Source organism: Amphiprion ocellaris, chromosome 20 (genome assembly GCF_022539595.1).
Source record: "Amphiprion ocellaris isolate individual 3 ecotype Okinawa chromosome 20, ASM2253959v1, whole genome shotgun sequence".
In the NCBI taxonomy this organism is placed as follows: Eukaryota; Metazoa; Chordata; class Actinopteri; family Pomacentridae; genus Amphiprion; species Amphiprion ocellaris.
Window position 1 is genome coordinate 26,830,612 of NC_072785.1, and position 14,283 is coordinate 26,844,894.

Sequence of the window (14,283 nt, forward strand, 5' to 3'; positions counted from 1 at the left end):
TGCTTTATCTGTGTAACAGCACAAACACACACATCCATGAATTGTGTGTGTTTGTGTGTGAGCACGTTGCAAACCACGTTAAGGCGCACAAGAAAGCGTTGGATCAGTGAAAACACGCGGTCGAGCACCTCCATTTTTTTTTTTTGCCTTCCTTTCTGATCTTTGAACCTCTTGATAGATGATCTGATCTCAGCAGCAGCAGCAGCAGCAGAAATACCGAAAGGGTTAAAAAGGAATCAAGCTGCACTATTTAAAAGGACAAAATCCGGTTGGTGCGCTCAGACTGTGCCATGGATGAGACGCTGCGCTGCGCTCGGATATCTTGATTTTGAGAGGAAATGCTTTGAGAAGAACAGAAGAAGAAGAACGTTTATTTACCAGAGGAACCTTTAAAAGTCAACATGTTTCACTTGAGATGTTTTATTATTTGGGCTTTTATTGCAACGTGCCAGAGCTTAGATGCGATCGCGCCCGATGGACAGGACTTTTTGGAGAATATTTTGCACTATTATGGAGAAAATAAATCCATTAGCACAGACAACCTGTCTGATTTACTGCAGCTGATCTCAGCCAGAAGATCTGACTTAATAACTGTGGAAAATCCGCTGGAAAACCAGGAGGTATGGACAGAAACTATCTACTGAAGTGCTGATATTTTAACTTTTTAAACGTGTTATTGAGCATTTAGAGTGTCTTGTAGTGTGTAACATGTGGTTCTACCCAAATGATAACGATTTATCATGAAATATTATCACTTTACTCTTATTTTCTGCATTTTACACTAGTTACTTACAGTTTTTTGACATTGTTTCAAGCTTGTCTTACTACTATAAAGTGTGAAAAAGTACATTTAAGTAGTGTAAACTGACAAAACTAAGAGTAAAGTGATGTTTTTCATTTAAAAAAATCCTTAAACTGTGTAAAACTGCACACTACAAAGCAGTGCACAGCAAAATTAACACAAGACGTATTAATAATTTGACTTATTTCTGATGAACACATGCACAATAATGAACATTTTCTAATATTTTCCACTGTTTTATCTGTTTTTTTTGCTTTTAGATGTACTTAATGCATTAAAAGGTTCAATAATACACACTGTTTTAAATAAAAGCATTCTGTCTTGAAATATGTTTTAAAACATCATGCATATAGCTAAATTTTCTGTCTTTCAACTTGTTTTTGCACTTTTCTCAAATTTTCTCAACTTTCTGCTCTTTCATACTTGCATGTATGTACAAAAAAATCACTGAATGCTGCTAATTTTACTATTTAAGGTTACTATTGGTAATTTACAGTGTTTTTTATTGTGCAACACCTACCGGTAGTTCTACCTAATTTATTAGGGTTTTCAATGAAAAATACCAATTTATTCTTATTTTTTCACTAATTCCATCTACATATACTTTTTTGACATTAAATTGTAGTAATAAATGCTCGAAACATTGCTTAGTAGTAAAATATCTGACTTGATGAATGAGCAAATGCATGCACAATAATGAACATTTTATGATATTTTTCACGTCTCTCCTTAGTTTTGTTACACTTTTAGATACAATTCATGCATTTAAAGGTTAAAAAATACACATTGTATTTTAGATTAAAGCATTCTGTCTTTTGGCTTGTTTTTTTTTTTTTGCCCTTTTCTCTAATCTTTTCTACTTTGTTGCTGTTTCATACAGTGTCTTGTAGTGTGTATCAGATAGTTCTACCAAGTTTATTAGGATTTATCGGTGGAAAATGTCACTTTACTCTTTGTTTTCTTCATTTTTTACTCATCACATGCTGCTATTTTCACTGTTCAAACTTACTATTGATGATTTACAGTGTTTTGTATTATGTAGTTTTACCCAGTTTATCAGGATTTTCAATGAAAAATATCACTTTACTCTTATTTTTTCATTTTACACCTGCTGTCTTGTTATCTGTAGACTTTCTGAGGAAAGGTTTGACTTTTTTGACCAAATGCATGTTCAGAAATTCACATTTTATGCTATTTTTCCAAATGTTGTTCTGCTTTATTACAAATTTTTTGCATTTAGATGCAATTCAGGCATTCAAATGTCCAATTATAAACACTATTTCTGTCTAGAAATCTGTCTTCACTGTATATAACTGAATTTCTGTCTTTCAGCTCAGTTTTTTTCCCCTTTTCTCCAATCCTTTCTACTTTGTTGCTGTTTCATCCCCTACCAGGAAAAATAATAATAATAAAACTTTATTTCTGTCGCTGATTTTGTGCAAACAGATGCGTTTCAGAAAAGATGCCAGGAAAATGAACATTAATCAACTCAGAGGAGAGAATATTAGAAGCAAATAAAGTGTTTAAAGTTGTCTAATGGTGGATTTCTGGCCCTCAGTGTCCCTCGGCAGAGCAGATCTTGTCCATCTTTGGCTTCGGTAACGTCAGTCAGCTGACTGTGGGACATCTGGGGACTATCTGCCCCGCCGTGTTGACCCAGGTGCTGCTGCCCTCCTGCCCCTACACCGCCCCCACGGCCGGCCTGCCTGTCGGCTACTCTGGTAAGTTGCTTCACTTCACAGCGCTGGTTTATTTGTCAAGACCCCCGCAACTCAAATAATTCGCGGTTCACGGGGGTTTGTTGCTTCAAATCGGGTCCGGCAGCGCTTTCATCCACAGTGACGCAAAGACTGGAGGCTTTTTGGTGAATCCTGTGGACGACGGATGCATTTTTTTTTAACTTGCATTCTCTTAAAAAACAAGATTATGTGGGGCTGGAGTTGCGTTTTAAGCTATGATCTGTCTGTTATAGAAAAATCTCTCCATAATGCACAAAAAAATTACCATTATCTCTGTTATTTGTCACTATAGAAATCCAACTCACAAAAATTGTAATAGTTGAATTAATTCCCTCTTCTTGGATTGTTGCATTTTATTCAAGAGCTCATACAGTTGTATTTTTTGCACAAAATAAACTTTTACACAAAGTTTAATTATTATTATTCTCATTGGTAGGAGATGAAACAGCAACAAAGTAGAAACGATAAAAGCACAAAAAAATAAGCTAAACAGCAGAAAATTTAGTTTTATACATATTTCAAGACTTTAATCTACTTTTGTCTAACATATGTATATTTGAACCATTAAGTGCATGAATTACATCTAATAGCAAAAACTGAGTGATAAAACTGAAGAAAATTGGGAAAATATCACAAAATGTTCATTAAGATGCTTGCATTTTATCAGAAATTAATGAAATTATTCATCAAAATGTCTACAGATAACATGTCAGTGAGATATTTTACTACTAAACAGTGTTTTAGGCATTTTATTACTACTACACAATGTCAAAAAAGTACATGTAATTAGTGTAAAATGTACAAGCAAAAACTGATGGGATGAAAATGAAGAAAATGGTAAAAAAAACAGCATAAAATATTCATTATTGTGCATGTATTTCATCAGAAATTAGTCAAATTATTCATCAAAAAGTCCTGACACCCATTTAAAAACATGAAGTCAATAAACTAATTAATTAACTTTTACATTTTCTGCTGCTGTTAAATTTGCATCTATAATTTAACGTGAGAGATGAAAGAGAAACTCTTCAAATTTAACCTAGAAAAGTGGGACATTATGCAATTAGATTTGGCTTAGATAAGCCAAACTGTAGTGAGTGTTTTTCTCAGAGATAATAAACTCTTAGAGCACATGTTGTATTATAACACGGCACAATAACAGCATTACCTTACTGTGAACTCGGCCTCTGCTCTCCAACCACGTGCGAGTCAATAAAACATGACTCATGATAATAAATATTTTGGTCAACTTTGTCATTGTGCAGCTCATGTATGTCAATGAGAGGAGGCTAAATAGCTGAAAAATGTCTATATGAGCATCATATTCTCCAAAATGATCTTACAGTTGCTTTTCTGAAACAGAAATAAAACATTGTTTATACCAGCCAGGTGTATTTAATAAACTGAGCTAAGTTTGTTATAATGTTCTCCCTGAATATTGGGCCAATTCCAAACTATTTAGTGTCTTTTTAAGTTCAAAAACTTTCAAAACACTGGAATCATCCTTTAATTCTGATCTAAACACTGAGTTAAACAGTAACTAGTCAATCATCTTTACTACTTCTACCCTCCAGAGTAGTGATACAGCCTGCTGAGCAGTTACTCACTGGATTCCTCATTACTTCATGATTGCATCACTGTTATCTTTTGTTTAGATGTGAAGTATCTTAATCAGCAGCTCCTCGTTATCTTTGCTGTTAGTTCCAACAGTGTTTCCATCAAAATATTCAGGTCGCACACCACTGAGTGCCCTTTGGAGTTTAATTTAATCCATCATTAAGTAATGAAAGGAATATGGCACAAAACTGAGTCACTGTGTGAGAAAGACACTAGTGAGGGAGGCCACCAAGACACCTGTGACTCCTCTGAAGGAGTTACAAGCTGTTTAAAACTGCTCATACCACAACCGTTGCCTGTTCATATTAAATCTTGACTAGAGTTCACCAGAAGGCATGTGTGACACTCTGACGTCAACCGGGAGAAGATTCTTTGGTCTAATTAGAACAAAATTTAGTTTTTTGACCATCAGACTAGATGCTTTGTTTGACTGACACCAACAACTGCACATTATCACAAACACACCATCCTCACTGTGAAGCATGGTGGTGGCAGCATCATGATGTGAAGCATGGTGGTGGCAGCATCATGATGTAACCCTTCACATCATGATGCTGCCACCACCATGCTTCATATCATGATGCTGCCACCACCATGCTTCATCTCATACTATAAGTACTTAAGGGTGCACAAAATGAATGTTCTAGTAATCAGTGAGCAGTTTGTGGTTGGAAAAAGTGTTGAAGTTTAGTTCATACATGTGGGAAATGATTGGTTCCTCATGCCTGAAACTGTCTCATGTCATCCCCTAACCCTAATCCTTGAGTGGGAGAATTTCTCTTCTGCAAAGAAAGTTTACAGTTTCTTTGTCGAGTAAATATAACAAAGTGTTGTATTTGAGCAGGTTTTCAAGATATTCAAGATATCTGACACTGCTGTAGCGACTGCTCAGCTCAAATAATGACAAAATCTATGCATTTGATATTATATTTAAAGAAAGTGCATTTGTTCCTGCAGGAAAAAGTCACCAGTTGATTAGCTGTTGGCTAAAGTATCATCTGAGCTTGTGTTCATGTTGCTCATGTGCTGTGATGGTCATTAAATCAGCTGACTGACTGTTGGCCTACCAAGTATCCACACCGCCTCAGAGCTGTGGGTTTAACAATCGCTGTTTGAGAGCTGGATTCATTGTGATTTATTGCCCTGAGTTTAGTCTTTCAGGCGACACTAACTGTTCACTCATGTGTCCTTGTTGCTTCAGTCAAGGATGTTTGTGGGTTTAACATCCGCTAATGAAGGCAAGGGATGCAGGATTTTTCTAATAAAGGCAGAAAAGACATAAAAACACAAGACGAATGCACAGTTACATAAAAACCCTCTTTATTAATTTAGATCACTTATACCGTGATGAAACAGGACCTGAGAGACATGCGAAAAATAAAAACTTGACTATTTTAAATGGTTAAATTCCTCATGGAACAATATTTCAATGTGAGACCTTGTACAAAGGCGATAATTTCAGACTTTATCTTGTAAATTTCAATCAAATATAATCAGATTTATGTATATAGCATGTTTCAAAACAAGCTGACCTGCCCAAAGTGCTGAACGTGTTAGTAGAAAATGATGTGCAAAAAACATCAAGACAGGATAAAAACTTCTAAAATAAATTAATAAAATAAAATAAAATAGTCTAAAATGCTAAAACAATAACAACTTGTAAGATCAATTTCTAAAATAGCAAAATAAATGACATATTAAGACAATTAAGAATGCAAATTTGCACTGAAAATGTCCAGAAACAGGAGAAATAAGCTTCAATTCGGTAGTTTAGCCCTTTAGTTGAATTGTTTTTCTATAATTTTCTGCCCTGACAGTTTGGGGTTATGGCTTTCTGGCCGTCACTGTGATCAACCTTTCGTCTCTGCTCGGCCTCCTGCTGATCCCCTTCACCAAGAAGCCTTATTTCCCCAAAGTGCTGACCTACTTCATCGGCCTCGCCATCGGGACGCTCTTCTCCAACGCTGTGCTGCAACTCATACCAGAGGTTTGTTTAAAAAAAAAGAAAGAAAAAAGAGCACAGAAACCTTTAGCTGGAGGTGTTTTAAACACCTCTGCTGTCTATCTGCAGGCTCTGGGGTTCGATCCTAAAGCTGATAACTACGTGGAGAAGGCGGTCGGGATATTTGGAGGCTTTTACCTGCTGTTCTTCATGGAAAGGATCCTGAAAATGTGTCTGCGGTTGGAGCACGAGGTGAGTGAGTTTATTAGGTGCGAAACAATTTTATTTTATTGCATGCTGCCATCGTTCAGTTGGGGTTGTGTAACCTTCGGTATGAATCTGGCACGATCAATAATATGGTAGCAGTAATAACGGAGGTAGTAAAAGCTGAGAATGAAGCTAGAAAGGATTAAAATAAATGTTGGGTTGTAAAATGCTTACACGTTTATACAGATGTTATATAATGGTGCCAGTTCACTTCTATCAAAGGGGTGTCTTTAGTATTCAAATTATCAAGATAGGCACCAGACTGGGAAATAAAGGCTGTTCTCATTTTAAACTACTACTAATTAGAGGGATAAATTTAAATCCTTCGCTGCAAAACCACACTAGACAGAAGAATTATTGCTATCAGTTTAATTTCATTGCTGAAATCAGGTTATATACAATGCAAATCAGATAATAATCAGATAATTGGAAACCAGAAAATGAAAAATCACATCCTAATTCGGTGTTTTGATGAAGAAAATTACCAATAAAACCTCTAAATAATGCCAGTTTGCTTCAAGTTCCGTCTGAATCTGTCATCACTACAATGCAGTTTCATGCTGGACATGCTGCTTTCTCACTCATAATTTGTCTTTTAGCACCTAAAAAACATCATCTAGACATGTTAACAAGTTAAAAAGCGTCTTTAAGTGACCTAGTTCTGTGCTGAGATACTTCTTTTTGTCTTCTTAGCATGGCCACAGCCACTTCGCTCCTGCAGAGCCAGCTCAAGAAAACTCTGCCCACAACGGAGACATACTGGGGAAAAAGGATTCTATAATTCTGACCAGCATCAGCACCATTGCTACTGACAAGAGCAGCCCGAAGCCGGAGGCTCAGCACGCAAATACGACGCCTTCTCAGGTACTATTTCACGCTCAAGTCATCCGTAGAGTGTTTATGTTTTCTTGTTTGTCTTTTTCCGTCTATTCTCTGACTTTTACCCCTCAACCCGACTGGTTGAGGCAGATGTCTGCCTTCCCTGGACCTGGTTCTGCTGGAGGTTTTGTCCTGTTACAACTGAGTCGTTCCTCTCCGCTCCTGCAAATAAAATGCAACAAAATAGAATAAAATAAAATAAAATGTAGGTCTGCGTGAAGTAAAAATGAAAAAAAACAAGATTTGCTCATAGGGAAGCCAAGAAATTTATGGCTTTGTTGGATTTTTATGTATATTTTTGTAAAAAATGAAGCTTTAGCTCAGATTTAGTGAAGTTAATCTCAATAATTATAATGTTGTAGGGCCTTAGCCTTAATATTTATATTAATTAGATTAATCTCTATAGTTATAATGTTGTAGGGTCGACATTAGTAGTCAGGTTAATCTCTGTAGGGTCTTAGTCCTAATATTTATGTTTATCATGTAATTCTCCATAATTATAGTATTGTAAAGGTCTTAGCGTTAATGGTTATATTAGTCAGATTAATCTGGAAAGTTATAATGCTGTTGGGTCTTATCCTTAATGTTTACATTTATCAGATTAATCTTCATAATCATCATGATATAGGGCCTTATCTTTAATTTATTTATTAGTCAGGTTAATCTTCATAATTGTAATGATGTATGGTCTTATTCTCAATATTTTTATTCATCACTTTAATCTTCATAGTTATAATGTTATAGGATGTTAGCCTTAATAATTATATTAGTCAGGTTAATCTTCATAATTAGTAATACCAAAGGCGTTTAGCTAAACTCTTACATTAGCTTAATCTCTATAATTAATAAGACCATAGAGTATTAGCCTTAATATGTATTATAGTCAGCTAAAGTAGTATTTTTGGCAGGATTTATGCTAATTTATCAGGTAAAATCCGATTATAAATAACGCTATAGTATCTTAATCCAAATATTTAAACTAGTTAGGTTAATTTGTTGCCTTTTCTTTTACTAGGAAACATTTGTTTATATGTGGTATACAAAAAATAGTGCATGACTTTACCTTAATTTAGATTAGACTTAGACTTAGATGAATTTATTTATCCTCGAAGAGAAATTAAGTTGTTACAGCAACACTCATATTCAATAAAGGGGGAAACAACAGGACAACACAGAACATTAGGGTACAAAGTGATAGTAAAATAAAAAAAAGATAAAAATAAAATAAATTAAATTAAATTAAAATAAAATAAATCGTATTAAATTAAATAAAGCAGAAATAAAATAAAATGAAATAAAATGTAAAAAATATAGAAAATATATTTTAAAAATCTACAAAATATACAAGAGCGACAGTTTTTATTTATTTATTTGTTCATTTATTTAGTTATTCAAAGAGTGTACAAGAATGTACAAATTAACAGAATGTACAAATTAGATTAACAGTCTAAAGGCTGGGAAGCAGCTCAGCACTAGTCTGCCTTATGTCACATTAACCTACACAGCACTAAACCTTGTCCTCAGTGATGTTTAATCTAATGAGTAGCTCAGTCTAAAGATTGGTCTGTAAAACACTGTAAGTCTTCGCTGAAATCTTATCTGTGCTCACTGTGAGCTTGATAGAGATTTGCTGTGCACCACATTCCACTATCACAGACACACCTGACCTGATCATTAATAATCTCTGGTTATAAATGATCAATATAATGAATGTCCAGCGTAGGAAATGTAGATAATATTTCAGAACAATTGCAAGATTATGATTTGAACATTATTTTTTTTTTCTGTTCAAGCGTTTAGTTTTTCCCTTCAGAGTCATTTATTGAGCCGTTATCAGTGACGTGGGTCGATTAGAGCGGCTGTTAATGTTTAACATATGCAGGAATCTGGCTTCGGAAGCATCCAAATGCTAAACAAACACACGTGCCGATGACATGAAGCGGTGAAACTGAGCTGCAGATTCTTCCCCTCCTGGTAAATGCTGGAATTGTCCGAACGCAGCACAAAGGCTCCTTGTTTGTATGGGTCTTATTTTAAAAAAAAGGGCGTTTTGTCGCTGCAGAATATCTTCGACTGAGTCCCAAAGGCTCCGTTTGTGTCCGACTGCTCTCAGGTTTCCTGCTGACAACAGTCGAGCCTTTATGTTTGTAATTGAAGAGTTGTATTGGATGCGCAGCTCGGCCACTTAGAGGAAATATTTCCTGGAGCTGTTACAGTTTGTGGATCCAATATGGACGAGCTCTGTTGATTAAAGGCTTCTAGTAGCATCTTTATTTTCAGCCTTGATCGCAGCACAACATGCAAACATTTGTGTTCTTCCTGGGGAGTGATTTCGTCTTGCACAACCACAAGGTTTTCAAGAAATGTATCAACAATTATTGAAAAAATAAAGACTAGTTTTTGGTGTTTTCCCCTTATGATTGACTGTTGTAATATTGGGTTCACTCCAGCTCATATTTCATAAATATGTCTGCTCAACCATCTCTGATTTGCCTGAAAATTTCAGAGCATAAAATATGAATATTTATAAAGATATATGAGAAATTTTTAGCTTCATATATCGAATACTTTCCAAGATAAACATTGTTAAAAACTTCCCGTCAACCACTTTCACCACACTTTTTCGCACATTGAAATTTGAAGCTTGCAATGTTTGCACAACAATATCTCAGGAACGATTAAAGATAAAAGCCTGAAATTTACACTGTTATTTCTCATCATATCATTGATTCAAAATCTGCAATATTGGCTAAGTAGATCAAATACTATCTGATTATGGGTGAGTTGAAATATTAAAAACAATTGAAAACGTCATAAAAAGTTCCATCTTTGAGTACACATTAACAAAAAAAATGTGTAATACAGAAGTCAACTATTGGTATTTTCTGTGCCATATGTAGCTGCATGTCACAATAATACAAAACTAAACATATACATAGTTTTAGTATGAAATACTTGGTAAAAAATTGAAAAGAACGGTTATTTTTGTTGAAACTTTTAGAACTGATTGAGCAGATATAGCAAGTTGTACGACAAAAAAAAAAGTATTGGTAGACAGCATAATCCAGTTCTGGAGATTCAAAATGTTTAATCTACACTTCCAACATTGTAGATTTTGAATTGATGATATGATGAGAATTAGTAGTGAAAATTTCAGGCTTTTGTCAGATGCTGAAAGTGGGCAGACGGGCCATTTTTTAAAGCAAAATTACCTTGGAAAATATTTGATATATCAAGTTAAAACTCTCTAGATTCCAATTTCAATTTATGATTAAATAGTTTGAGATGGAACAACCTGTTGGTGATCCTCCAGCTAAGTCTAGCACCAGTCAAAGCTGTATTTCTGAAATATTATCTTCAGCTTCAGTTCAGTTAGATCAATAAAGACACAGTTTTTCCACCAAAGAGCACAGATTCTCAATTTTTAAGTTCCTAATTTATTAGTACTAATATTATCAATAATAATAACAATAACAGACTTTATTTTTTATAGCAGTTTTCAAAACCGGAGTTGCAAGGTGCTTCAAAAAACATTAAAACAGACAACGCAGTAGAAAACAACAATTAAACACTAAAATATGACAATAAAATATTAGTAAAAACTGATTGTAAAGATATGATTGAACCAGAGGCTGGTTAAAGCTGAAGTTAAGTAACTTTCCTGGCTGCTATTTTGGTTGATAGTGGTCCAAGTTGGGGTTGATGTTGTGTAGAATATGGTTGGGGACAATAATCATCATCTGTGTTCAGTGTAAAGAAATTAGCAGCAACCTCGTGCAAGGGTGTCAAACTCATTTTAGAGGCCACATGTAGCCTTTTTTGATCTCAAGTGGGACATACCAGTAAAATCAGAGCATCGTAACCAATAAATAACATCAACTCAAAATATTCCCCTTTGTTTTGGTGCAAGTACAACTCTGAAAATGATCACGTTTAATGAACTTTCTTCTTTTAGCAAAACAACATGAACCACCCGAAATCTCTTTTAAAAAAATAAGTTAAATTTCAACAATATTATGCCTCAGTTTATCATTTCCACATTACAACTTGCAGATCACAGAGTGTCTACAAAGGAACACATTTAGTCACAGGTATTTAATTTGATTTGAATTTAATTTGCAATGTTGTCAGACTGTAAATGTAAGTAGATGCTGAAAGACAGAACTTTGTCCTTCAGTTTCTGGTAAATGTGACCTTTAGGTTTAAATATCTTTTTGGCTCACTATATCCACATACCTCTGTTTGCATGTAAGTGTTTAATCAAATACCAGCTACAGCTAAATGTCTTTAACCTGTGTTTTTTGGGTCTTTTTGCCTTTTATCAGACAGGAGCAAGAGATAAATGAGGAAAATATAAAGATCTAGCAGCTGGAAAATGTTCTGTTATCAGGTTTCTTATTTATAGTTTCCCTCTTCCAGGACGACCAGGTGGTGATGTGTCACTGGCTGCGAGGGCAACGCATCACCAACATCAAGACGGTGGCCTGGATGGTAACGCTGAGCGACGCGCTGCACAACTTCATCGACGGTTTGGCCATCGGAGCTTCGTTCACGGTGTCCGTCCTGACCGGCTTCAGCACCTCCACCGCCATCGTGTGCGAGGAGTTTCCTCATGAGCTGGGTGAGCGATAAGCAAACACATACGTCGTTTAAAGTTCCACCATTTAAAGATTTCGGACCTGGATGGTTTGGCGACACCTGTAGTTAAAGATGGTAACAGCAAATGTGATGTAATCCTTTCCAAAATGCTGCTTCGGCTAATTATTGTGCTTCAGGCTTTAAAAGTTGCTGTCTGTAGAGTGAAATAAGCCGTCATCTGTCTGTGAGGGTCAGAATAACCAGAAAAGCATCCTCGTTTCTATACTGCAATATAGTAGAAGGACATCCGGATATTTTTGTTGGACTATGTTTAACGTACTAAACCTTTTTCTGTCGTTCGATATAGTATGATAGTATGGATATTGGAATGCGACCAGTAATCTGAGAGCAGCAAAACAAACTGCAAGGGGGTCTTCGGTTTAAGACATCATCGACCTACAGCGTTTCGTCGTTACGTCGGAAACTGGTTGCATGGAATTAGTTGGTGAGCGGAGCGGACGGATACGTCGTCGTGTGGTGCCATAAGATGACTTTGTTTACGTTTGCTGTTGCACAACACCTTGGATTGTGCTACATTCGCTAACTTTTTGCCCTTCATTATGGCCCCCAAGCGTAAGTCAGACTCTTCTGCTGGCAGTGCTTCAAAGAAAAGGAAAGCCGTCTCCATGGAAGTGAAATTAGATATAATAAAACGCTCGGAACATGACTTTTCCGAAGAACTGATCAATATCGTGATGCATGTAACGGCTTTGTTTACATTTTCGCCAGAGTTCGGACTTACATCGATCCGTAGGAACGGAACTCCAATGTAAGTCGAGGACCCCCTGTATTGTCAATTTAATAAAGAAATCAGGCAATAATGGGCTTTTTCACCACTGTGTGAGCTAAAATGATCAGATTTTATGAGTTATAGGCTATAGTTTCAGGATCCTTGTTTTTAGTAAACAATGTTTTTTAGCGACACCACCTAAATTTGATAACTAAGGGAATATCCCAACCTTTAACCTCCTAAATGCTCCTTTTTAATGTAACACCCCACTGTAATCTTGTTCCAGCTGGCCCATTGACAAACATCAGTCATGTTTCACTAGTTAAACTCTTTTAAATGAAACTGCAGTGGTAGAAAATGTTCAACTTAATGCAACAATTTACTCAAGAATGGCTGCAAATGTGCTACAAAACTTGGAAATACTTTCATCTCACTGAACTCGGTCGCCATTGTGTTGCTTTATTCTGCTATAAATAGTGATTAATAGTCATTTATTTAAAGGAAATAGTCCAAATGTGAGTCATTACAAACTCATGTTGTGCTGCCACACACTCTTTAAGCCTGCAGTTTTTCATTTTAAACTCTTGTTAAATTCTGTGATCCCAAAGTAACCAAAAACATCAAAAATGCCAGGTTGAAGTTGGAGGAAACATGTATAAAATGAAGAAATTTCTTATTTTCCTATTTGATGGAATGGCAAACATCTTTAAACCCATAGTTTTTACTACACATAAACATCAGATTACTTTAATAAAAAGCTGTTGATCCAGAATATAACTGTTTTAAATCAAGCTGAATGTGCCAATAAGATTTTACAACCTTTAACAACATCTAGTGACAAACTGCAGAACTGCACCAAAAATGTGTCATCTGTCACATCTTATATTTATGCCTCCAAATAAAAATGTTTGTTTCCCAACAAGACAAAAATATGTAGCAGAGGAGAAAAAGGATGTTCATTGTTAAGCAAAGCATGAAACCATATTAAACTGAAAGATTTGTCTTTTGTTTTTGAGACTGGATGTAAACAAAGGATGTGTCTTACGTTTGTGCTGACAAAGATAAGTTAAAAATTGCCTCGATTAAAGGAACACCATGACAAAATTTTACGTGATGCTTAATGACCTCTGGTAAGCACACGTGTTACAAAAGCCGGAATTGACAAGAACAGCGGCACTTGTATTCCATATCATGTATCCGTTTTAAAACAGCAGTATCAGCATTGATTAATTGTCTTTATTATATTTAATATCAATAAGTAATCATTTATGGATTGGTAATGCTGCATATGTTGAGAAAACTTTCACATTTATGATGTGAGAACGGATGTAAACAAAGGATGTGTCTTAGATTTGTGCTGACAAAGACAAGTTACAAATTGCCTCGATTGCCCCTTCGATCTTTTATCATGACCTTCCAGATGCTTGTATTTTTACTGAGCTTCATTTCCTCTGCAGGCGACTTTGTTATCCTGCTGAACGCCGGTATGAGCGTCCCGCAGGCCATTTTCTTCAACCTGCTGTCGGCGGTGTCGTGTTACATCGGCCTCGTGCTTGGCATCCTGCTCGGAAGCAACTTTGCCCCCAACGCAATCTTTGCCATCGCGGGAGGAATGTTTCTGTACATTGCACTGGCAGACATGGTGAGTCGACTTCATTATCTAGGAATG

General features: G+C 35.8%; 1 protein-coding gene across 1 annotated transcript in view; it reads left to right on the plus strand.

Moving 5' to 3' along the window:
• slc39a8 (solute carrier family 39 member 8) overlaps positions 1–14,283 on the plus strand; it is a 16,473-nt gene continuing 2,190 nt past the window's right edge. The window contains exons 1-7 of the mRNA XM_023285700.3: positions 1–620; positions 2,361–2,523; positions 5,976–6,145; positions 6,230–6,352; positions 7,061–7,231; positions 11,666–11,867; positions 14,072–14,256. Of these exons, the coding sequence (XP_023141468.1) occupies positions 402–620; positions 2,361–2,523; positions 5,976–6,145; positions 6,230–6,352; positions 7,061–7,231; positions 11,666–11,867; positions 14,072–14,256 (1,233 nt within the window). The 5' untranslated portion in view covers positions 1–401. The remainder of the gene's footprint in view (positions 621–2,360; positions 2,524–5,975; positions 6,146–6,229; positions 6,353–7,060; positions 7,232–11,665; positions 11,868–14,071; positions 14,257–14,283) is intronic.